The sequence below is a fragment of the Sus scrofa genome, chromosome 5 (assembly GCF_054392235.1).
Source record: "Sus scrofa isolate SSC_HxYL_T2T_F1_AM1 chromosome 5, Sscrofa_HxYL_maternal_Yorkshire_Landrace_v2.0, whole genome shotgun sequence".
Lineage (NCBI taxonomy): Eukaryota > Metazoa > Chordata > Mammalia > Artiodactyla > Suidae > Sus > Sus scrofa.
The window spans coordinates 8,722,160-8,747,080 of NC_139387.1; the positions used below are offsets into that span (position 1 = coordinate 8,722,160).

General features: G+C 53.2%; 3 protein-coding genes and 2 long non-coding RNA genes across 6 annotated transcripts; 2 read left to right on the forward strand and 3 right to left on the reverse strand.

Moving 5' to 3' along the window:
* The first annotated feature begins 2,069 nt into the window (after nt 1–2,069).
* On the forward strand, nt 2,070–3,511 carry LOC146403118 (uncharacterized). The gene is made up of 3 exons (XR_014803000.1): nt 2,070–2,203; nt 2,999–3,282; nt 3,426–3,511. It is a non-coding gene; the product is annotated as an uncharacterized LOC146403118 (long non-coding RNA).
* Nucleotides 3,512–4,094: 583 nt separating this feature from the next.
* On the reverse strand, nt 4,095–6,162 carry ATF4 (activating transcription factor 4). The gene is given in 3 exon segments (NM_001123078.1): nt 4,095–4,993; nt 5,090–5,407; nt 5,980–6,162. Coding segments are annotated over 2 exon segments (1,047 nt in total). The 5' UTR covers nt 5,316–5,407; nt 5,980–6,162; the 3' UTR covers nt 4,095–4,172.
* Nucleotides 4,830–18,051, forward strand: LOC146403119 (uncharacterized). Of its 2 annotated transcripts, none has more exons than XR_014803004.1 (2): nt 4,830–6,600; nt 17,660–18,051. It is a non-coding gene; the product is annotated as an uncharacterized LOC146403119 (long non-coding RNA). The 2 variants fall into 2 exon arrangements; XR_014803003.1 differs by lacking the exon at nt 17,660–18,051 and adding an exon at nt 6,960–9,429.
* On the reverse strand, nt 10,224–23,138 carry MIEF1 (mitochondrial elongation factor 1). The gene is made up of 5 exons (XM_013997508.3): nt 23,027–23,138; nt 15,488–15,638; nt 14,176–14,353; nt 13,713–13,975; nt 10,224–12,940 (listed from the first exon to the last, which is right to left on the reverse strand). Exons 2-5 carry the CDS (start codon nt 15,629–15,631, stop codon nt 12,134–12,136), a joined length of 1,392 nt encoding a protein of 463 aa, XP_013852962.1. The 5' UTR covers nt 15,632–15,638; nt 23,027–23,138; the 3' UTR covers nt 10,224–12,133.
* On the reverse strand, nt 17,533–23,138 carry MIURF (mitochondrial elongation factor 1 upstream open reading frame). The gene is made up of 3 exons (XM_084955272.1): nt 23,027–23,138; nt 19,316–21,270; nt 17,533–18,035 (listed from the first exon to the last, which is right to left on the reverse strand). The coding sequence occupies exon 2, from the start codon at nt 21,240–21,242 to the stop codon at nt 21,030–21,032; it is 213 nt and encodes a 70-aa protein (XP_084811398.1). The 5' UTR covers nt 21,243–21,270; nt 23,027–23,138; the 3' UTR covers nt 17,533–18,035; nt 19,316–21,029.
* Nucleotides 23,139–24,921: the final 1,783 nt, after the last annotated feature.

Sequence of the window (24,921 nt, forward strand, 5' to 3'; positions counted from 1 at the left end):
CAGATCGGTTCTGAGAGTCCAGGTCCGAAGTCTTCCAGCCCCGTGCAGGCACCACCTCCCCTCAGGCCACCTCCCATGGGGGTGGCAGCCACAGCTGAGATGGTAGCTCTTGAGGCAAAAATAGCGCCCACAGCTGCCAGAGGCTTTGTGCCAGGGATGTGGACGCCAACGTCCAGGCGGGGAGTAGCGTGCCCTCTAAGCACCAGGAGTGGGGGCAGAGGGGTCAAGGGCCTCTTGTTTCCCCTCTTAGCTCTGTCACGTGAGGTGGGGCTCGTGGGGCGACTCAGAAGGCGACCTCTAGAAATGGGGTTTCACAGCGGGTGTGTGCTGAGCAGAAAGGTGGTGCTGGGCCCGGAGCTGCACCACGAAAAGGCAGAGGCTGGACTGTCCGGCAGGTGTGCGGGACAGACACACCAGGGAGTGGCTAGGTGCTGCTGCCCAATTGGACTCGAGTGTGGCATTGACCACAGGGCCGGGAAGCCCAGGAGTCCCTCCTGTGGAGGGCTTGGGGCCTCGTGGAGACAAGGCCCTGGGTGCCTTGGGGCAGCTCCATCCCCCACCCCGCACCTTAGAGGGCTCCTCAGGACGTTTTCTGGTAAAGGACTTCGGAAGGGCCCCTGTGGCTGGGGAGCGACCTGCCACGGGTTCTTTTGGGCCAGAGGAGAGATCTCGGGGTGCCCTCCTTTCCATCCTAAGTGGGGACAGGAGGGTTCCCTGAGGCAGAGGTGGAGCAGGGCCTGTCTGCAGGTGTCGGAGTAGGTCGCAGACCGGGAGGTCAGGTGGGCAGAAGGGCTTGTTCCAGGCCGGGGAAGGCCGAGGTTTCCCGGGCCCTCCATGCCCTCCCCTGCTGAGCTGCAATGACCCCAGTGGGGAGAGACACTCAGGTGTCCTTGGAGACATGTTCCCATCCCCTTTTAATTAGCTTAGCAAGCTGCAGGCTCAGAGGCTCGCTCTCTCGCTCCCTGGGAGTTTGCTTCAGAGACTGGGCTGACCAGGGCCCTTCTGTGGCTGTTACAACAATCACGATCAGGTTCCTGTCCCCTCCCCAGGCCTAGAGGGAGGGGCCTGCCTCCTGGGGGAGGGGGAGAGCAGGGCTTCTGCTCCTCTGCTTGTGAGTGTCCAGTAAGTCTTATGTCCCATTTGTGTCAGGGACACTGCTTGGGTGTGTGTTCGTGCCCCCTTCTCGTGCATAGTGTTAGCGCTCGCCCAAGAGTCTGGTCCTGTAGGTCGGGTGGGACTTGAACCCTGGACAGTAGGGTGCAGGTGGTCGGGAGGCGGGTGCTGGCACTGTCCGGCAGGGACTGCTGACCCTGAGCTCCAGGACCTGGGGACGGACAGGTCTGCTGGGAAAGGAAGGGACAGGAACCAGGCAAGAGGCCACTCCGTTGCCACATTGAGGCCAGGGCTAAAAGAGCCTGCTGGGCTACACCCCACAGGCCTGCAAGCCCTGTAGCTGCCCAGCCTCGAAACCCAAGACAGAGCCAGAGGCAGTGACAGAGACACAAAGGGTCCTGGGGTGACAGCCCACCATGCGTGGCAACCAGTGAGCCGGGGCGGGGCAGCACTCCTCACCACTGTTACAGGAGTGCTTGCATCAGGGGGCTCCACAGTTACCAGGGGCTAGTTAAGCCTTGTAATTAAGAGGACTGGATGGTCTCGTGAGTGGAGCAGGAGGTGTACACAGAGCAGGAAAACAGCGGTCTTTCACCCCCGCCCCCGCGGCATATGGAGGTTCCCAGCCTAGGGGGTGAATTGGTGCTACGGCTGCTGCCTACACCACAGCCACAGGTCCTTAACCCACTGAGCAGGGCCAGGTATTGAGCTCACATTCTAATGGATACTAATTGGGCTCTTAACCCACTGAGCCATAACGGGAACTCTGAAAACAGCTGTCTCGAGTGCCCTAACTGTTCAGACCTGGAGTAAGAGGCCTTCCCACCTGCGTCGATGGAGAGCACCTGGAGGCACCGGTGTCTCGGGGGGTTCGGGGCAGCTGACATGTGCACCAGGCTGAGCAAAGCTGGCCGAGCTGACAGAACCCCAACCAAGGCTTCCTGTGTCTTCCACAGGGATGAAGGGGCTGCTTGAGTCATCCACACTCAACTGGGCCTCCGTGAGTGGACGGGCTGGCTGAGACCCCGAGCGGGAGCGGGGCAGGACTGCCACTTGCCTGCAGTGGGACTTGACGGACGCCCAGTGACAGGTCTGCTCTGTAGGCCTGAGGGGAGGCAGTGTGGACAAAAGGCTAAACTCAGGCTGAAGTGGAAGCTGGGTGGGTCCTCATCAGGCGTCCTCCCCTAGCAGGGCTGGGGCCTGGAGCCCTCGTGGCGGGATGGGCGGGACTGTGCCCACTCCTTCCCACCTCTGAGCCGGTCCGGCTGGCTTTCTTGGGGCGCTCTCCCCATGCTCTACATCCGTAACTCTCCCCAGCCTTCAAAGCCCAGCTCAGGGAGTCTCTGGTGGCGGTGGCTGTTTACAGAGGTTGCACCCGTTCGATCCCTGGCCCAGGAATTTCTGTGTGCCTTGGGTGCAGCCAAAGGAGGGAAAAAACCCCAGCACAGGCACCCTTTGCTCCAGGCAGCCTGTCATAACCTCCCAGCCTTGGACGGACAGCCCTGACTCTGGAGCTGACGCTCCACCTGCCTCCCCCACCCTGGGCTACTTGCCATCCCCACCTGTACCTGGGCAGGACTGGTGCACCTTCTGCCAGCACCGGAATTGACATGAAAACCCTGATCCTGCCCTGGAAACCGCAAACCCCCCCCCCGCCCCGGTCGTCTCAGGAAACGGAAGCTCCAGCCTTCTGCTTTTTCTGGCATCCGTCTCCTTTCTCACACCCCGATTCCAAGCCCGCTGACTGACCGGCTCAGCTGGCCTCTGCTGCCCACGCTGAGCCCCGCCAGAGCGAGGCTTCTCGAGCAGAAGCCAGCTTGTCCCTCCCGCCCCCGAGGCTCCCCAAGTCACTCAGCTGACGCTCAGTTCACACGCTCCACCCCAGGCCTCTCCTCCCGGCCCGAAAGTGCGTCCTGAGCAGGTCCTCCCTCCTGCTGTCCCGTCAGGTCTGTTCACTGGCCGTCTCCCTCGCAGAAAGGACAGCAGAGATGTGTGTTCTCACCACTGAATCCCCAGCCCTCAAAAGGGTCTAGCACACAGTGGATGCGCATGAATCTTTGCAGAGACATGAAGGCTATTTCCCGACCTCCAAGACCTGCGTCCTCAGAAAGGCAGCAGGGGCCTGGCGATGGACCAGGAGCACCCCCACCTCCACCCCCGCCACCAGCGGTAAGACCCAGCCCGCCTCTGCCCTTTATCAGCCCACAGGGCTCCACGTGCAGGGGGCTGGGTCTCACTCCAGTAAACATACATTCATAGCCGTGCCTCGGAACGCTCAGGAAATGGTTATAAAGCTGCAATTTCTTCCTCAGGCACTGCTGCAGGTCTTGGAGATCAGGGCACGAAGTGACTGCAAAACTGGGTGTCAGAGCAGGAAATAAACATGTATACACGTCAACTGGAGAAAGGACCATGGGGGGGCAAATGAGCGGGAAAGGTGAGGGGCGGAACACCAGCAGTCACTTTGGATGGCCTTGGGAGTGACACTGGAACCTTGCAGGAGTTGAGGAACCAACGGGAAACCCTTGCAAAACAGCAAGTGCTGAAGCTGAGGCCAGGTGAGCTCACTGGGGCACAGGAAGTGAACGGCAGAGGCCCCTGCCTCCCGTCTTTTGGGTCTGGGGAGGACTTGGCTGCAGGGACCTGTGGAGAGGCATGCACACATACTCTGGCTTCAGACACCCTCACCTGCACTGCCCCTCACAGCAACCCAAAAGGGCTTCCTTCTAAGCCAGAGTGGGTCACCCAGATTGGCAATGAATGACTGGCATGAGCCTCATCAAAGAGGGCAGGTCACTTCCAGGGCTGCTCTCAACTCACCACACCCCCTCCTCCTGCCCCCCCACCCCATTGTCTGCTGAGTTGAGGCAGAGGGAATTACGGAGCGTTTGCACTTTACTTCTGACCCTGGTGAGAAAAGTGGCTCCAGGGGGGATTGACTGGAACATTTATCTGAAGAAATCAGTCATCAGCAGTACGTTCACTACAAAATAATTTATTGCAACACACAGCTAAAGCCCTAGCCTATGTACAAGCACATGCACACCCCTGCCCGGCAGCTAGGGGGCGCGTTTCTTCCCCCGTGCCTTGCGGACCTCTTCTATCAGATCTTTGAGATACTGAATCTCCTTGGCCAAGGAATCTGCCTTCTCTTTCAGAGCTTCGTTCTTCTTTTCCAGCTCTTTACATTCGCCAGTGAGGGCCTCCTGCTCTGCCCTCTTCTTCTGGCGGTACCGAGTGGCTGCTGTCTTGTTCTGCTCCATCTTCTTCAGCTTCTTATCTAGTTTCTCACCCTTTACTTTTGCTGCTACCACCTTCTCTCCAGGAGGATCATAGGGTTTGGGCCGGACAGAACCACAAGGGGCCCCGGGAGAGAGCAAGCTCCTACTTGGAGAGGCCCTGGAGGTGGAGGGACTGTGCTGGGGAGAGCCCAGATAGGAGTCAGGGCTCATACAGATGCCACTGTCATTATCTGAGGGGGCATCCTCTTCCTTTATGCATTGAGGAATCAAGGTAATGTAAGTAGTGGAGTCTGGCTTCCTATCTCCTTCCGAGATTTCCACTTCACCCTGTATCTCTAAACTAAAGGAATTATCTGGAGTGGAAGACAGGGCCCCTGGGGAAAGGGGAAGAGTTTGCAAGAACGTAAAGGGGGCAACCTGGTCAGTTGTTGGTAAACTTTCTGGGAGATGGCCAATTGGGTTCACTATCTGCGGGGGCTCCTGGAGTGGGGGGTCAAAGAGATCACATGTGTCATCCAACGTGGCCAAAAGCTCATCTGGCATGGTTTCCAGGTCATCTATACCCAACAGGGCATCGAAGTCGAACTCCTTCAGATCCATTTTCTCCACCATCCAGTCTGTCCCGGAGAAAGCATCCTCTGCAAGAGATTTAAGAGGGACGGAACCCAGAGTCAGATGCACGCGGCAGCAAGGCTTTATCACCAGACCCCACCGGCAGGGAAAAGCCCACTCACCCTTGCTGTTGTCTGAGGCACTGACCAACCCATCCACAGCCAGCCATTCGGAGGAGCCCGCCTTAGCTTTGTCGCCGGAGAACCCATGAGGTTTGAAGTGCTTGGCCACCTCCAGATATTCGTCTAAGAGCCCTAAGCTCTCTTCAGCCCCCAAACCCGACGGGTCGAAGGGGGACATCAAGTCCCCCACCAACACCTCGCTGCTCAGGAAGCTCATCTCGGCCATGTTGCGGAGTTTTGATGGAATCGAGGAATGTGCTTAATTCGAAGGTGTCTTTGTCGGTTACAGCAACGCTGCTGCTGAATGCCGTGAGAAGCCTTAACAGGAACCAGAAACCAAGCCCCATTAGAGAACAGCTGGTCTGAGCCTTTCGCCTCTCCACCCCCGGGGCAGGACGGCCAAATCCCGACCCCGTGTGGTTGTTGAGACTTGGGGGCCGCTGGCCCCGGCTGCCAACCTTCCCCGCGTCCGCCTGGCGGCGCAAGATGGACGCCCGGCCGTTCCCCGACCCGCCACCAGAGGAAGGCGCCCGGTCCTCCCGGCCGAGTCCGGCCCCGCCCACGCCCGCCCGTGACTCACGCCGCGGCCGCCGCCCTGCCCCGCCGCCATCTTGGCTGCTGCCACGTTTCGTGGAGCCCCAGGGGGAGCCCCGGCCCCCCGGCCGGGGCCGGAGGTACCGAGGACTTCGCCCCACGCCCGAACAGCGCAGCGGCCTCTCGACCCAGGGGCGCTGGCGCTTCGGCGTCACCCCATCAGCGGCCACGCGTCCCGGGCGCTCGTAAAACCGCTTCCCCCTCCGCGACGCCGCCGGACCGCGCCCCAGCATCAGACAAGAACCCTTCACCGACCCGGGGGGACACGGCCCAGAGCGTCGGGCCCCGGTACTTACGCCATGGCTTAAGCCGCTGGGGGGTGCCGCTGCAGAGCCTGGTGCTGCTGCCGCCGCTGCAAAGGCCAATGCTGCCGCAGGCACTGCTGCCTCTAATACGCCATGGCGGCCGCGGACCCTGCGGGAGCGGAGGAAGAAAAGCGCCCACTCGCAGAAAAGGACTACATCTACAGCGGAGAGGAAAAGAAATGGCGGCGGTTCGCCGAGCGCGGGTCCTTTATAGACTCTGCCTCTGTGGGACGCATCACAGAGAATATTCTTCCGCCTAGGTCACGTGACCAGCGCCTCCCACCCACGCGCTTTCATTTAACCGACGCCCCTACCATTTCCAGTCTCTGACTTTTATGTCGAGGGCGAAACTGTGAGGACCAAATGAGTTACTTTTATTTACAGCCTCAAAAAAGGGCGCACTACTTTACAAGGCTTTTGAGATCTAAGGATCACCACCGTCCGCTGCCGGGATGCGCGGAAGGATCTTGCACAGCTACTTCCGGTGCTAGCCCGAGAGGCGGAGACGAGTCTTTCACCCCAAGAAGGGCTTTTATTGTGAAGTACGAGGTCTCCTGGTTATCGCGCGAGCTACTGGCGGAGAGCGCGCGTCGAAATGATTGGTTAGGCATGGTGAGTCATATATACATCGAGTTTCTATTGGCTCAGGCTCCGAGGCGGGCGGGTTGTTCAGCGAGGGAGCCCCTGATCTGCGCGGGAAGGTGGGTGAGGTTCCCGCCGCCGGGCCCCGGCGTCCTGCTCGCCGTAGCGCCGCTCTGCAAAGGCTCCCTCAGCCCCGCCCACCCAGCTGGCCTTGATTGCCCCGGGCAGCCCTGGCCCAGATCCAAATAGTGGCGTTAGGTCCGAATCCTCGTGGTCCTTTCCTGCCGCCCTTGGAGAAGCTCCGAACTAGGGACCGGGTTTAGGCCCGAATGTGAAACTAGTCAAGAGTAAATGTTATTTCGTCTGTTTTCACTTGCACACACTTGCAGAATACTGAGGACGTGTGAACCCTTCAGTAACTGGAAGGGGAGACTGATGACCTCAGCTGAGATCCACCTACCATCAAAGGCCTGCTCTGCGTCCTGACTCAACTCTGTAGAGGCGAGTCGAGTGGAGGAAATCCATAATCCTGTGGTCTAAACAATTGTATTTTTACATATCCATTCTGCTAAAATACAAGTTTCCTTTTATGTTAAAGAATGAAACCTATGACAGGGGAACTTCTTTCAGTTTATGTAGTTTCACTTCCCCTAAAAATGAGGTATTTTATTTAGCTGCTCTTTCTCACTCTAGGGTAGTTTCAATTATTTACCAACTCTGTAACTCCGCGGCATAACCACTTCCCAGCAAGTCCTACTGCCTGGGTGCTTGATCAGACCTGCCCACTTAGGGGAATTTGTGTGTTTGGAGGCCACAGTCCAGGTTAGGGCCAGTAACTTGCCCTCTCTACTGGGGAACTGTCAAGAGCTAGGAGAAAGCTCTTTCACCATCTTCCAGTCCTCCAATCAGGCCCTGTAGGGAAACCTTGAGTTTCCACTCCCCTTCATTTCAGTGGGCCCTACAAATATTATTTCTATGAGGACAGTGAGGTCAAAAATTGGTCAGGCACTTCCTACATAACAACTAACCATTCATTGATTTGAGTCAGTCTAGCCCAACCATTTCTTTACAGTGGTAAGCTGATGACTAAAGGCATGACATGTCTTGCCTGGTGTGGGCAGTATGGGGTAGGAGTTATGACAGATTTAAGGGCCAATTCCAAAAAATCTTGGCTTTCCCATTTATTAGTGGAGACATTCTGGTTAAGTGACTTACCCCCACTGAGTCTTCGTTTCCTGATCTGTAAAACGAGGCTAATGATGGGTATCCTCATCCTTAGAATGAAGTTAAGATAATATATTCACAGCACTGAGCCGTGCGCCTGGTACCTGGTAAGTGCTGGATAAATGGTTGCCATTACTCCTGTGACTAGAACGCAGGTCTTCTAACCCACCTCCCATCCCCATCATATCCTGCTCCCTCAGAGGACTGTTATTTACTGAGATGAAATCAACAACTATAAACAGCTGGTCTAGGAAAGCATACTGGATACTAGGTATGGTTTTTCTTTCCCCTTGGGGAATCTCAATTCTCTGGAAACATGTACAAGGCATCTGGTCTTTTGGTGCAAAGACAGTAAGAATCCCGAGCCACTACCCCCGAGCCACTACCCAAGTCTTCCAAAGGTGTCATTAAGGAGCCACGGGGCATGTCCTCCTCTCTGCTGTATGGGAGACTTGTCAGTGCCTCTTGATGGATGTCCATGCAGATGCTTAAGAAGTAAAGTAACACTGCCCCAATTGGACACCGTAGGAGTGGAATAACCCCATCCGTTCTATTATGGAGACCCCAAGCAAGCACTCTGATGCACCAGTACCACTCACGTAGGAAACTATTTCCCACCACACACACGAGTCAAAGCTGTTGGAAAGGAGACGTTTCTTTTCTTTCCAGGTTGTGGAAGGGCAACGTGTCCCCCAGCTTTATTTCCTCCCTCAAGGAGAAAAAGGATAGTAGTTTTCTGGGTCTTGGGGCTAAGCTGCTTCTATATGGACAAAACAAGGAAGACTGATGACTGATTCCAAATCTATCAGCTAAACACATCAACTGCTCACTGAAGGGCAGATTAGTGACTGGGAGGCAGGTTGTGGACTTGGTTGCAGGGGCCAAGAAAATACAGATTATGAGGCGATCAGAAGGAAAAGGTAAACAAGCTGCATGCAGTTAACTCCAGACCCCACATCTCTTGTTATTTGGCCACCTAGAATCAGCAGCATCTGGAGGCTCAGCAGGTTAAGGATCTGGCGTTGTCACAGCTGTGGCTCAGCTCACTGCTGCTGTGCAGGTTTGATCCTGGGCCTGGCCTGGGAACTTCTGCAGGCTATGGGCCTGCCCTCCACCCAAAGACAAAAAAAATTTCAGAGGGCTACTTCTCACAGCTCTAGTCTGAAGTGTTTCTTACCATTCTCTTTGGCCTTGAGCTTCAGCACAAGGGGCAGAGTTCTAACACATCCTGTGAGGACAGAAGTTCTCAGCCAGGGCCACAGTCTCAGATGTGCCACAACTGGCAGCAATCGGGATACAGGGGATTCCCTACTTCCACAACCCTCCTGGGGCCTCTGCGGGGCCTTCTGATCCTGAAGCTGATTCGTCAAAACCATCTGAGCTCTCAACCTGAATAGAGCGCAAGGGAGCAAAACCAGCTCATCTGTGGAGTGTGAACAGGAGGCCCATGAGGGGCTGAGCCCTGGAGACTGCAGGCTTCACAACACAACTTTTCCCACCATGAACTTCAATTATTCCTTTATTTGAAGAAAAAAAAAAAAGTCACAACCAAGTGTATAAAGAAAAATACTGTTGTCCTGAACTCATGTTTCAGGAATGGGCAACAGAGAAAACCAAAATACACTTTGAAATTGATTAGGTTTTTGATATGAGTATTTTTTAAGCATTAGGCTATGTGGTTTTCTAACCTAGATGGTGCAAAAAATTTCCAGAGGGAGAAGTAGGAGCAGATGCTATTACTTCAGGCAAAGGTGGGAGTTACTGAGTGGGAAGGCAGAAAGGTGGGGAAAGGCCCCACATCTTCCCCCAAAGATTAAAAAAAGTGAATCTTGAAGCACTTGACTGTCCTCCGTGTACTATGATGAGACTGGTCCATCTCAGACGGCAAACCCCTCAGGACCAGAGCTGACCCCACTGCTTCTCGTTCTGAGGACTCCTAGGAGGTTCCTGCTTATGAAATGGCAAAGTTATGAGTTTTGGTTTTGTGAAACATAGGCAGGAGACAGAGCTGCCCTCAGAAAGAAGCTCTTTAAGAGAGGAGATAAGCTCAAATCACAATTACACCTGCCTTTGATAATTTGGGATTTAGTCTTTAAGGGGAGTTCCCGTAGTGGCGCAGTGGTTAACAAATCTGACTAGGGACCGTGAGGTTGAGGGTTTGATCCCTGGGCCTTGATCAGTGGGTTAAGGATCCGGCATTGCCGTGAACTGTGGTGTAGATCCCAGACGCAGCTGGGATCCCGAGTTGCCGTGGCTCTGGCACAGGCCTGGGTCTACAGCTCTGATTAGACCCCTAGCCTGGGAACCTCCATATGCCACAGGAAGCAGCCCTAGAAAAAGAAAAAAGACCAAAAAAAAAAAAAAAAAAAAACCTCTCTTTTTAAACTCTCCTTCCAATGTTGTAATAGAATTTGGTCAGAGACACCAGCTTGGGAAAATTAGAGGTTTTATAATACTCACATTGGGAAAACCAAATCCTTTCTCAATGCAACATAACCCATGCTTTTCCAACACTTTCAGCCCTCCCCTCTCCCTCCCTCCTCATGACATCGGATGGGTGCATTGGAGCCATCTCTACCCCACACCCTCTGCATTCATCACCCAGGCCAGGTCCCAGCATAGACTGTACAGCCAGGAGGGAGACTCTCACTCAGGGTTCTGGCCTTTATAGTTTTCATTCTCTCTCAATGTCTTCATACACATGAAATGTCTGAACCATTTTAGGGAAGCTTTAGGTATATGTGAGAGAAGAGGCAGGAAGATGCTCCAGATACAGCCAAGGTTAACCCTAGCTCCCGACCTCCTAATCCAGGACAAAAAAGGGGACCAGAATCTCTACCCTCAATCCAAAGGGTAGCTGAGGTTTCAGTGCTATTTAAAGAATCATTTCATGTCACTGCCATTGTGAAGGAATGTGACAGCAGCAGAGAGCTTCACCAGAATCTCACTGATGGAGAGGTAGTAAGAAGAAAAATAAGACTTGACAGGAGAACAAAATACTGGATGGGCAGATCGGAAACAGAATTATCATCAGCCTCTTGCCACAGACAAACAAAAAAAGAGAACACAAAACAAGATGTACTGACAATGTGTATTAAACACTCCTCCCCACCCCCAGGATACTTTTTACATTGCAATAAATAGTGCAATTTTAGCAGCGGGAAACAAGAAGGAATGCAGGAAGGACCCACCTCCCTGTCACAGCCTTGTGCCCTCTTCCTAGAGGGCGCGGATCTCCCCAGGTGCTGGGCGAGCGGCAGGCCGGGGAGGAGGACCGCGCGTGCCTGCCTGCCCTCTGGCCTCTGGCGGTGCCTGCGGAGTTCAGCAAACACCCCTCTCACTGGGGAGCGAAGGGCTGCTGTTGGGCCTGTTCTTGCTCTAAGGCGACATCCTAGAAAGGCAGGGCCTGACAGGGGAGAAACAAGGTCACTGAGCCCCAGTGTTCAGCGGCCTGTCAACCTCTAGCACTGACTGCGTCCTTGAAGGCCTCGTCCCTATTGGCAATAAGGCAAGAAGGGGGCAAGCAACAGCCCCTTCCCTCCCGGTCTTTGTCACCCACCCGGTGCTGGGCGGCACCAGCCAGATGAGGCGCAGACATGAGGCACACAGACCCTCTCCAGGCCCTTCTCCCGCTCGGCGCTCTTGCGGATGGCCTCGGAGAGACACGATCTCGAGAACTTTACCTCAGCTCGTCCTGAGCCCTCACGCCCGTGGGCGCCAACAACAGTGTTCCCAGGAGAACGTCTCAGCACTAACGGACATAAGTTGGTCAAGAGGTGGGGGGAATGGGCTTCTTTTCCAGGAACCTGGGTCAAAGGCCAGCTTTTCCACCAGCTTTACCCCTAGAAACCCTAAATACTGTCTGAACACTCTCTGCAGAGTTCAGTTTGAAACAGGCAATCACAACTTCAGGGACAGTCAACTAAAAGGCAACATCTTGATTAGGCGGATGTGCTCAGGAAAAGAGCAAAACAGAAGGTACAAACAGGAGGAAAAGACAGAGAGGACACCGGAGAGGGGCAGACCTGGGCCAAAAGGCCAACACCAAGTGGTCTCGGCAGCTCAGGCCAGGCTCCACCTTCTCAATTCATTCAAGAAAATGAACCTGGAGGAGGAGGGGGAGGGGAGGAGGAGGGAGCACAGGTTTGGTAACAAAAATAGAAAGGGTTGTGAGAAAAGAGAAGAGATGACATTCTAACCAGCATGAAATGACCAGGGCGATGACCAGTAAGACAGGAGGCACCGAGGGACCCTGTGAGGCACCAACGATGTAGCTGAGTGTTTCTAACGGAGAACCCAGGGCCTGACCCCCTGACACCCACTTTGGCCTCCACCTGCCCTAGGTCTGCAGCAGCACCTCTGGCTCAGACAATGAGCAATAGAGAGTGTATCCCAATTCGTCTACTTCTTCAGGGGTGAGCTCTGCAAATAAGTTCACCTTGGGGTTTAGGGCACTGGGCAGAACTCCGGCCTCTAGGTAGCTGATGAGTCCCCTCAAGGCCTGCAGGAATCGGTCGGCCAGCATGTCTGGAGACCAGTCAGCCTCCTCCTGGGCCAGGTGGAGGATGACGCTGGTGAGCTGGCTGGCAGTGAGGTGGCCCAGAGCCGGAGTGGACTTGCATATGGCCTTGAGGATCTTGAGGCACAGAGAGCGACAGCCCGAGTCGGCCTGGTCCAGAGCCCGCAGGCGCGCCGTCTCGGCAGGACGCAGGCTCAGCCGCCACAGGTTGTCGTACTGGGCTAGCCGGTGTGGTTTGGCCACCAAGACAGTGTCACCAAGGGTCACTGATGGCAGGAAGTCAATGACGAGATGCTTGTCACGCTCATACTGCACCTCCAGAGTCAGGGCCCCTGGGGGTGGCGCTGGTCGAATCACATAGTCCAAGAGGGACCCGATGGCTGGCCAGTTGATGGAGCCAGCCACTACCTTCTCAAATGTGTCTGCCACTGTCTTGGGAGAGAGGTAGCCCCCAACCACACAGCGGTCCCAGTAACTGCTACCACGAGGAAAATACTCTGGGTTCTCACGGCGAACTAGGAAGAAGCCAGGGACGTTCATGATGGTGTCCTCTCCGGGGACACAGGACCACAGGTTCTGCTCCAGCACAAGGGGCACAATGAGTTGGATGTGGTCGGCTGTCACCACCTGGGGGAGCAGAATTTAAAAGGTTTTGAGGGATTTCACCTGCTCAAGAGACAAGCGTCCCCAAACACAGGTCCCAGCAACTTGTGTTCAATAAAGGAAACTAAATTCTTCCATGTGACCATATCAATTCAGAGTGAGGATTTAAACCCAGCTGTGTCAGACACTAGAGCCCAGGCTCATTCCACGAGCCACACTGTCTTGACACAGAAGAACACGAGACGGAGCTCCTGTCGTGGCCCAGCGGTAACAAAGCCAACTAGTATCCATGAGGACTCAGGTTCGATTCCTGGCCTCACTCAATGGGTTAAGGATCTGGCATTGCTCTGAGCTGTGGTGTAGGTCGCAGACATGGCTCAGATCTGACGTTGTTGTGGCTGTAGTGTAGACCCACAGTTGCAGCTCTGATTCGACCCCGAGCCTGGGAACTTCCATATGCCGTGGGTTTGGCCCAAAAAAGACAAAAAACAAAAACAAAAACTAAAAGAGAAGTACATGTGACATCCCCTGTGCCTTGAAGGCCTGAGAAGAGGGAAAACTAGAGAGGAGACACGGGACAAGACTGCAGGCAGAAGTCCCTCGAAGCTGTGTGTGTGACTGAAAAACCAGAAAGGGTAAAGGCAGGGCTCTCCAAATGCTACCAGTGTGCGCAATTCAGAAGCGGCTAAGCCCAGTCCCTCTGGCAGGCCGAGGACACTGATCTTCTGTACCGACAGCACAACTGAGAAGCGTCCTGGTCCCTATCCAACCCAACCCTTCATGAGAACCCCCTTACCTGCAAGTCGTCATAGAGGCTGCCACTCAGGTACATGTCCCGAAGAGGCATGTCAGGCAGCTTGGCCCGCAGGAAGCTCCGGAGCTCAGCACATATGTCCACAGCAGCTTGCTTGGCCCGAGCCTGCTCGCCAGCAGGAATGGCTGCCCGGTTCCGGTAGTAAGTGAGAAGTTTCTCCTGCAGGGACATGCGGAGTCGTGACTTCTTCAAGTCTACCTGGCCCTTCCTGGCCAATGGCTTGGGCCGGGGCGGGCAGAACGTATCTGCCAAGGCAAGAGAGAGAGGCACGTGAGCTCTTCCTGGGCTTGCTCAGGCCACAGCTGCCTCAGGCCCGGAGAGGGCAAGGGCTGGGCACAAAGGCCTAGCCTGGTGCCTGGCCCATGTCCTTGAGAACGGTGTGGAAGGCAGGAGTGGGACTCAGAGCCCCGAGCCAGGTCCCAGAAGGGGTAGCGGCCTTCCTCACCTGTGTCAAAGGCCGAGGAGCCTGTGGGGAGGGTCTGCAGGGACCTGCTCAGGCCTGTCTTCATGTCCTTGTTGAGCAGACGTGGGGAGCCCATCCAGTTTGGTTCTTCCCAGCTCCTTTTCCCAGAATGGCTCAGGCGCGTGGGGCTGGTAGGGGCGCTGATCGCCCTGTCATACATCTGAAAGAGCAGAGAGGGCTCAGCACGCGGTTCTCTTCCTGTTTCCCTCCTTCCCAGCAGCTTTGCCTTAATGAGTTCAACTATTTTTGAATAACCTCATCTTCTTCTAGATTATGGAATTCTCTGCTCCACACAGAAAATCTCAAGAAATACTAAATGATATAAATAAGACACAGATGTACCCATACTATCATAACTCCAAGGTAACTGTTCATATTCTGTATACTTCTTTCTGGAAACAGACATTTATGTGATGAGGGTCCTTCTCTGTATATACACCTCCGAAACCGGATTTTGTCCACTGATCATTTTTATCACTGCCCCCACATCATTTATTAATGAATCAGTGTTGGAGCTCCCATTGTGGCTCAGCGGGTTACAAGCCACGTATCCATGAGGACGTGGGTTTGATCCCTGGCCTCCATCAGTAGCTTAAGAATCCGGCACTGCCACAAGCCAAGGCACAGACTACAGACTCAGCTCAGATTCCAAGTTGCTGTGGCTGCGGTATAGGCCAGCAGCTGTAGGTCTATTTGCCCCCATGGCCTGGGAACCTCTATATGCTGCAGATGTGGCTCTTAAAAAAAAAAAGAATCAATGTTGACCATTATGGTGTAATTGCTGACTATGAATCTTGCACCTTATTAATGTACCATAGTGTTGAATACTGATTCATTTATTTAACAAATACATCACTGAATGGCGGTGCAGGCATTGTTCTAGGTACAAAGAATAAAGCAGTAAACCAAAGAGAGCCAATCCCTGCCCTCATGGAGTTTTCAGTCTAGTAAAGGAATACAGGCAACACACAGTGAACAAGTCACAGTATGCAGCTATAGACGTTACGAAAAGTAGCGCAGGAATGGGAAATAGGAAATGCATGCATGTTGGGGGTGCTGCTGTTTTAAATAAGATCGCCAAGGAAGGGTATTTTGGTTTTTTACTCAGTAGGATAAACTTCTTTATTTGTACCTACAAGTTCTTTAGAGCAAAGTCCTACATGTAGATTTGCCGAATTTTCTTAAGGTCACCTCTAATAATGCCAAATCACATTACATTCCCGTCAGCAGCATCAAAGTCTTATTCTAGGTCAGCGCCACTCGGCAGTCCCTGGCCCTGGCTGAGTGTACTTACCCGCTTAACCGCCAGTGTAGCAATGCCCAGCATGGCTGCTCCACCCACCCCCAGCACCAGCCGGGCATTGGAGAGGACAAAATCAATGGCCGTGCCGATGCCATTGTCATCCTTCTTGCTTTTGCGCTCACCAGCGCCTGCCATTGCTCACCTGAGGATGAAGGCAGAACACGCCATCACCATGGGGGACCTCGACCAGCCCTCCTGCCCCCTCCCCCAGGAGGCCCGTCCCCAACAAGTTCAGGGTACTCTGTGAGTTCCAGTAACCAAATCCTCCTGCCTCTAGCACCTCCATGCTCTAGGGTCAGAAAGGGAGTATCATGGCCCTGACATACGTTATCTGGAGGCAAGGGGGGGAATGATCATGCCAGGTGTGGGAGAACCTCTGCACCAATCTATTGAGATTACAGAGGGCACCAAACTCATCACCAGCTTTTTCTTGTATTAGAGTGAAGTACCCCACCGTGAAATACACTTATTATCTTTTTTTCTGTCTACCCCGAGGCATATGGAGTTCCCAGGCCAGGGATCAGTTCCAAGCCACAGTTGAGACTTACACAGTAGCTTGTGGCAACACCAGATCCTTAACCCGCTGTGTCGGGCCCAAGATCACACTTGTATCCCAGTGCTCAGGGGACACCACCCATCCCGCTGCACCAGAGCAGGAACTCCCCACCACGCAGTACAGACCCCTTCCCAACATCGTAACCACTGCTTCTGAAGGTTAGACCTGAGAAGGTCTAATGTAATTAGAGGAGACTCATCTAATCCCATCTATCACTTCATACACACAGAAGTGACGCGCCAGAGGCCCCAGAGAAAAGGAGTAACAGCCACATGCAAAAACTCTTAACTCCTAGGACAACAATTTTCCTACTGCATCATGTATACCCTTACCTCAATCAAACCGTTCCTGGATTTCCCTTTGTGGCTCAGTGGTTAACGAACCCAACCAGGATCCACAGCCTCACTCAGCAGTTTAAGGATCGGGTATTGCCGTGAGCTGTGGTGTAGGTCACAGACACGGATCAGATCTGGCATTGCTGTGGCTATGGCGCAGGCTGGCAGCTGCAGCTCCGATTCGACCCCTAGCCTGGGAACCTCCATGTGCCATAAGTGCGGCCCTAAAAAGACAATAGACAAAGACAAAAAAAAAAAAAAAAAAAACTGATCCTATTCTACTTTCTACAAAAATAATAATGATAGACAATATTAGTATTTGTCATTATTATTACTATGGCAGTGATAATAACATGCACCAAATACCCTGCCCATGGAGACATAGCTACAAGTCCATGTGTGAGAAAGGTCCAAAGACAAAAAGAATTCTCTGTGGACAGTCTCACTTGGCAGATGCTTTGTGTCTTAGGGACAGCGTACAGGGGGCTCAAGTGAGACTAGCACTATGAGAGGGACCGAGAATAAACCCAGTCATCACTGCAGACTCGGCTGCTAACTGGAAAACAAACAAACAAAAGTCCGCCTGCTCAAGCGCACCAGGAAAATGAGCTAAAATGTGCTCACCTACAAGGAGTTCAGGGCACAAGGCAGAAGAGCCGGCTTCCTAGAGGGCTCAGGGCTTCCCAGAGGGCTGGGGCGAGGCCAGCACACCTTTGCTCCCTGGCAACAATGGAGTCATCCTAACTCAAGTTCCTCTAGTTCCCACCTAAGCCCATTTCCCATCAAGTTAGAACCCTGGGCCCGACCCAGATAAACGATCACAAAGTGGCTCAGATCTGAACACTGCTCTCAGCACCACCTCTCCTCTCTACCCTCCCCGTGCTGTGCACCAGGAACTACATGGGAAAAACAGTTGTTTACCATTCACCACTACACCCAGTACAGCAGAAGGGGAGGACAGAGAGACGAGGTCACCGGCTAGCTTCACATCTCAGGCCTCTCGCCTGTACCTCCCCCCTTAACAAGAAACATTTCTCACTCAACTTATTCCAGCAATTGAGTTAACTGAGGGTCACTGTCAAGTTCAAAATTATTTTTTCCCGGCTAAGGTTCACAACCTTAGTGGCACTTTTCTTCTCTCCATCTTTTAGCCAACAGGAGCTTCAGGTTTAGGGACATAATGAGAGACTACTTGGCCAAATTAAATATATTCCCACTTCAAATGCAGAGCAAACAAGGCTGAAAAGAGTTAAACTTTGTATTTATTTACAGGTGAAGTCGGGCAAGAATTCTAGTTGTCCTCCCTCCAGTGGCCACTGAGACAGAGATGGGACAGACCCACCTGAGGCAGAGTAATCGCGTCCAGACCAAGGTGAACACTAGAGTCGCCGTACAGAATACTGACCTCAGTCTCATGTCTTTTAAAACAAAAGACCTTGGAGTTCCCGTCGTGGTTCGCTCAGTGGTTAACAAATCCGACTAGGAACCATGAGGTCGCGGGTTCGATCCCTGGCCTTGCTCAGTGGGTTAAGGACATGGCGTTGCCGTGAGCTGTGGTGTAGGTCGCAGACGAAGCTCGGAGCCCAAGGTGCTGTGGCTGTGGTGTAGGCCGGTGGCTACAACTCCAATTCAATCCCTAGCCCCTAGCCTGGGACCTCCATATGCCACAAGTGCAGCCCCAGAAATGGCAAAAAGACAAAAAAAAAAATTAAAATAAAATAAAAGACCTTGCCGCAGTTTTTCCCAGGGGGGAGAACCACTCTCTAAAGGACCCTTGGATGTGACACAACAAAACAAGGCAGGCACATCCGCCTGGGCAGAAGCTGGAAGGAGCCTCTCTGGGCCATCTAGTTCTTGGCCTCTCGGCTAACTGGTGAGATCGAGGCAGGGAGGTGGCATAATAGAGAAGAGCCCGGGTTTTAGAGTCAGAAATCTGGAGGCTGAGTACTTGCCTTTGAGCCCTGACTAATTAGCTGGGTGACCTCAAATGAGTCCCTGCACCCTCAGTGAGGTAGAGGGATGATGATAGCTGCGTGGCCTAAATCACAGGGAGGTCATGAGGAAAGCACGTCTGCTAGCAGGCTGCATGGGAACGCTTTAGAAACTGTAAAAGGCCTCTACAGGTGTGGGCTGTCCTTAAGTCTTTTAAGATTGCCAGCCACAGGACAAAGGCTCACCTTCCAGGAGGCAGTCAGCACTCCAGACCATCCTGTGAGTTACGTTCTACCTCCTGGGACGGAGCCAGGATGGTCTCTAAAACACACTGAGGCTATGCTGGGCTTGAGACCAAAACCATGAAGGTGAGTGGGCTTGGGAAATGGGTTTTCCTACTCTGGTGCAAATCACTCCCTGCCCCATCCAAGGACCAGGGGCCCACGAAGACCTGGTGACCTGGAAGAAGACAGCATCCACAAGCTCCCACAGGGAGAGTAAAGCTCCTTTTCTACAACCAAACTCAATCTGTTCCAGGGGAAACTACCTGTCCACAGTACCCCCTCCACTCAGGCTCTGCAGCACTAGCCCAGAGCCTGGTGGAGCTGGGCCCTCCACCTGCAAGGACCCCTCAGTGCAATTAAGAAGGCACCCTATTGTTTAAGGGCTTTAGCTTCCATTTTACAAGATGAAAAAGTTCTGGAGATCTGCTGGAATATAACAATATGAATGTTCCTAACACTACCGAATTGTACACTTACAAATGGTTAAGATATTTAAATTAAAAAAAAAAAAAGTGGGAGTTCTTGTCATGGCGCAGCGAAAATGAATCCGACTAGGAACCACGAGGTTGCCGGTTCAATCCCTGGCCTCGCTCAGTGGGTTAAGGATCTGGGGCTGCCGTGAACTGTGGTGTAGGTTGCAGACGCGACTCAGATCCTGGGTTGATGTGGCTGTAGTGTAGGACAGAGGTTGTAGCTCCCATTTCACCAAGGCCTGGGACCTCCATATGCCTCAGGTGTGGCCCTAAAAAGCAAAAAAAAAAAAAAAAAAAGTGGAACACTGCCTGGTGAGCAGCACTGATGGAGAATGTGAACTCTGCTAACATTTCAGATGGGTTGTTTAACCTGTCTCCCTAAATAAAGAAATGGGACTAGGAATGTTCATCACCCCAATACTGTGGGGGTGATGAGTAATGGAGGCCCTATAGCTTCCCAGGATGACAGCACAGAACTATGAAAATTCCAATTTATTTTACTGGAAAAAGTCATATGACTTAAACATTATCTGGCTTGAGTACACATAAGAGCTAACATATGTTGAATGTGTACCATGTGTTGGGCATTTAAAACCTACTAATCCCTTTAATTCTCACAACCACCCCATGAGGTCAGTCATGTTGTTATCTCCAATTTACAGATGAAGAAACTAAGGCAGAGCTTAGGTTCACTGGCCCAAGGTCACCATGTCAGTAAGTTGTGCAGCCAAGAGCTGAACCTAGAGTTCCCAGTGCTGGGGAGTACTTTACAGGGGCCCCAAGTACAGAGCTGCAATGGTCCCCCACTACCAGATATCACCACCTCAACGGAGGATTCGATGTCCTCCCAGACCAGGCCAGCTTCAATTCTGGCCACCTGCCTTCCAAGTGCACCAGACTTAAGTTTCCAGACCACACCTCTGCTTATTCCTGCCTGTCTGCCCAGCCAGTTTCTATTTCTTATTTGAGACGGACCTCAATGTCCTCCCTCCTATAGCCACCTGTGTTTCCTCCATCACCACCCTCCCCCAAGGCACAGTTCTGTCCTCATCTCCAAGTTCTACCCGACCTCCAGTACAGAGCTGCTCACACTGGGATTACTTCCCACTGATCTCCACATTAGACTGAGCCCCTGGAGGGGCCCCATCAGTCCCCTCTACCTCACAGCCTACCAGAATGCTAGGGCCAGAGAAGGCCCTGTGGGCAAGCTGCTGAATTAAATATAACCATTAGGTCACAGTGAGACTTCCTGGTGACACTGGCCTTGGAAGCACACAGAGCTAACATACCACTGGCCAAGAACCATTCCAAGTGCTGAGTACCCTGTCTCATTTAATTCTTGAAATAAGCTGAAGAGGTGGGTACTATTATCATTTTACAAATGAAGAAACGAAGGCCTATACAAGTTCAGTGATCTGCCTTAAATCCCACAGTTGTTAGCAGCAGTGCCAGGATCTGAACCCAGGCACCACCCTCTGAGGTCTACACACTCTGCTGGCTTTAGAGTCTGCTGTAACAGAATACAGTCGTGTCTGGAAGAACACAACCTTGCCCACAAGAGAGCTGAATCCACTGAAGAATGAGCCAACCTGGAACTGAGCTCTAATGGTTTTAACAAATGCCTTTCCTAGCATTTTCATATGTAAACGTTCTGGAAAACAAAATGGTATCCCAGTGGGGCTTGAAACTCAGGGCATGTTTTCTTCTCAATAAGAGAACATACTTCTGTTACTATGTTTGTATGTCAGCCACTGATTTATGACTAAAGGACTCTGGTCATTAAAAGTCCCTCTCTTGGTTCCCTGCATCAGAAAAAATGAAACCTATCAGCCTACCTACCTGAGGCTTCTTACTGCATCTGGGAGGTGGAGGTGGGGAGAGGCAGCGAGTCTATGGAAGGCACCTTTGTCCTCTTTCCCTTGGAATTAGGATGGGAAGGGAAGAGGGAAACTCCTAAACAAGCCCTCCCAGTTTGCTGTGGAGGAAGACCAGGCCCTTTTCCAGCTGCCTCTCCCGGGCCTCAGGGTCCTCTAGCTTCTGATTTTTCCGGAACTCTCGGCGGATGGAGGCAAGGTAGAAGTCTCGATCAGTGTAGCGAAGCTGCCGGCCCTGGCGCAGCAGAGCCCGGTAGAGACTCAGCACCGCCTCTCGGCTCCATGAGGCCATGGGGGACTGACAGGGGCTGGGCGTCAGGCTGTAAGCGAAAGGGAAGGAACAGAAGCCTAGAATCAGAATTCATGACAGAAGGGCCCACAGAGACTGATACAGCAGTTCTTCCTCTCGGTCTCAGAGACACCCCACCTCACCCTGCCAAGGTCACGCTATGACTTGGTGGCAGGGATGGGACCAGATCCTAGCCTGCTGACCCCTGCTCCTGGGAAACTACAGGTTATGCAGAAAGACCAGGGCTTGGCTCTTGGCTATGCCACTTACTTGCCACGACTTCGAGCAAAGTACATGACTTCCAGCAAAGTACATAACGAGCATCAGGTTCCTCGTTTGCAAAAACATTGATAATGCTATCTAGGTTTATATGTTGCTATATAGTACTTATCACAAAGGGTTATTTTAACAATTGCCTGAGATATTGTTCGCAAAGCACCTGCAATAGAACCTTACCCTAAGGGGGCGTCTAGGTGGGTTGAAGCTAAGGGCTCTCAGTCATAACTGAATCCTAGCACCACCACTTATGAGCCGATGACCTTTGGCAAGTTCCTTCACCTCTCTGTACTTACCTTAGTTCCTTATGTGTAAAAGGAGGATTAAAATTGTATTTTCCACATGGCCGGTAAGAGGATGAAATGAGTGAATGTATGTGAATGTGGTTAGAACAGCATTTGGCATCTACTAAGCAGTCTATCAGGGACAGCTATTATTAGGGTTACCTACTCTCATCTGTATTCAATGGAGCTACACATAAACTGTCACAGTCAGTCCTTACACAACAGCAGGGGGTTATCATTTGTAAAGTGCTTTGTCATCCCTTATCACATGTAAGTTGAGGAACTTACAAACTGGTCCGGGTTCACGTCAAGCTTTAACACTTACTGTTTACTAGATATCATGCGAGGGCTAAGCAGGTCCCACGTGACAACTCATCCCGTTCTAACACCACCACCAGTGTCATCGGTATCCCCATTTTAAGTAGAGAAAACTGATGCTCCCAGAGGGAAGTAACTTGCCCACAGGCACACAGCTGTAAAGAGGGGGTGCACGCGTGTCCCCAATTCTGCCTGCCTCTGTAATGACAGCTACTACCATTGGCTAGGAGCTTACCAAGTGCACAGCACTTCTAGGTGTTCTACAAACTTTCCCAGCACAGGGCCTGGCACATACTAAAGAGGGAACCCTCAAAACGTCCTTCTGTGGAAAAAAATGATGATGACCCTTGTTTCTGAAATACAGAAACGAGAAGGAGTGGGGGAAACATTTGGTAAAAACGTCTGGACTTTGGGCCCCAAACCAGCTAGCCATCAGCCTCCGGCCTAGTGCTAGCAGCCATCCCCGTCCCTTTTTCCTCAACTGCAGAAGAGCACCCCTCAGCCCCCCTTAAGGGTCTCCCGCAGCAGGAGATAAGTCCAGAAATCAACAGGAAAAGTGCTTTATGAAGTAGGAAGCGACTGTCACGCCAGAGCTGTTACTACAAGGTCGAGCGGCGAGTGGGCGGCTGGGCCCCGGCGGGTCCCCAGTTTCTTCCCCGACCCCGCCTTCGCACCGAACCGAAGAGGGAAGACCCCGAGGCTGGGGCAGGCCGGCTCAGGCCCCCCCGGGAGGGCTCCGGAGGCTGGGGCGGGGCCAACGAGCGGCCTCAGGGGGAAAGCCCGGCAGGCTAGGGCCAGACCCCCGGCGGCCAGGTCGGTAGCCCGGGCCGGATAGGGAGCACCGGCCGCGGCCCTGAGAGGAAAGGCGGCGAGCCCCCAGCCCTGGCCCTCACTCCTCCCCTCACTTACCTGCGGGCCGCGCGCGCGCTACCACTCCTCGAGTCTCGCCTCTCGCCCGGTACCTCTCCTGGGGTCACCCGCCAACATGGCCCCTTCACTTCCGGGACACGACCTTGCGCACGGAGCTGAGGGGAGGGATCGAAGAGAGCCTGGAGGCAGGGGGAGGCGGGAGGACTTCCGGTTTCCCCCGCCTAGGCCTCTCTCGGGGCGGGGCCAGAGCCACGTCGGGCCACGCCCCCTAGCTCGGCTCCGCCCACAAGCTTGAGTCCCGCCTCCGTACGTGACAACACAGAGGGTCCGGCCTGCTGAGGGCCTCGCCTACGCGGCGGTCCCAGGCGTCGTCGTCCCGCGGAACAGAGCCAGGGAAAGCTGGGGGAGGCAGCTGGGCGGGGTAGTCACCCACCCTGCTGCCAGCACCGTGGTCTGTCCGGGGGGTCTGGCCAGGCCCCAGCACTGTCTGCCCATCTCGAGCTGGAACCATGAGGGCTCCTGGGGGACTTTTAACACTAACAGTATTCCCTATCGTGGCTTTCACAGCTCTTCCATTTTCTCAGATTGCCTTCTTTTCAACCCTCCATGCCGTTCCCGCTCCCCTGGCAAAGACCTACCTTTCAAGGACCACCTCAACTGTCCCCTGTTGAAGTCTTTTCCCGCCCCCTTTCTCATCCAACATTAATGTCTCCTTTGGGCTCCACGGAAATGTCTGCTGACCACCTAGGGCTTCACTCCTTAAGTTAACAAAACGTGTTATTGGCGCCTGTTATTTGCTAGGCACTGTTTTTTTAGTTTCTGTCTCACCAGATTTAAGGGCAGGAGCCATGTCCTTACGGAATCCCTAAACCCCCTTCCCCCCAGAGCCTAGTTCAGTGTCCGGCTGAGGAAGGATAGTCTAGGAGGGGAGGGGAACAGGCAGGCTTTGGAATCAAGCCCAGACAGCTCCAGTTCCAGTCCCAGTTCCACCACTTAAGGACAGCTGCCTGCCCTCTGGCAAGTTTCCTAACCCCTCCCAGCTTTTGTGTGGATTAAAAGGCATCTGGCAGGACAATTGCCCACCCTTCCATTCATTCTTGCATAAATCCTTGTTTTGCAAGCACTGCCACTGGCACTGCAGAGAATACATCAAGTCCTCAGATTCTGGTGGAGGCTGATGTCAGAGGAGGTGATAAGAACCGGGAGAAACTTGAGAAACTTACTGGATGAGAGGATGAAGGGAAAGGAGTTGCCTTTTTATGTGGAGTGTTGCCAGAAGGCCTGTCTGATAAGGGAACCTGGAGTAGGACCTGAGGGAGGAGCATTCCAGGTGTTGGCCCTCAGGTGGGCCCTTAGGCTCAGCTGTCCTAGGAGCAGAAGAGAGGGGACCAGTGCCAGGGGAGTAGAGTGAGTGAGCAAGAACTGGGGAAGACGCAGGACTGCAGGTCCTTTTCGGGGCAGGGGAGGGGAGACTATGCTGAGGCTGGAGCCACCAGAAGATTTGGAGCTAAGGAGGAACACGACCTGACCATTTGTTTATGGTGAAAAAATTATATTTCAAATTAGCCAGCTGGACTCAGTTTAGATGATCCCAATTTTTTTGGCACCACCCAAAGCATCACAGGCAGGGGCCAGTTAAACATATACCTTCTTCTCTTCATCAGACCCCATCAGGGTGTTGGCCTTGGCTATGCGATGTCATAAAAGCATCTTCCCAGCCTGTCTGACACATGTGTTGGTCGCCTTGACCTCCACAATGAACACAACTATGCTTCTTCTTTTTTTTTTTTTTTTTGTCCTTTTGCTATTTCTTTGGGCCGCTCCCTCGGCATATGGAGGTTCCCAGGCCAGGGGTCTAATTGGAGCTGTTGCTGCCGGTCTACGCCAGAGCCACAGCATGCGGGATTCGAGCTGCATCTACAACCTACACCACA

Bases quoted from the DNA above. Each gene is read 5' to 3' on its own strand.
- MIEF1 (XM_013997508.3), bottom strand. From the start codon at position 15,631: ATGGCAGGCGCTGGTGAGCGCAAAAGCAAGAAGGATGACAATGGCATC. The intron at 14,354-15,487 runs GTAAGTACACTC...CTGCTCTTTCAG, and splicing joins CTACACTGGCGGTTAAGCGG to ATGTATGACAGGGCGATCAG. The intron at 12,941-13,712 runs GTAAGGGGGTTC...CTGCTCCCCCAG, and splicing joins GCCTCTATGACGACTTGCAG to GTGGTGACAGCCGACCACAT.
- MIURF (XM_084955272.1), bottom strand. From the start codon at position 21,242: ATGGCCTCATGGAGCCGAGAGGCGGTGCTGAGTCTCTACCGGGCTCTG.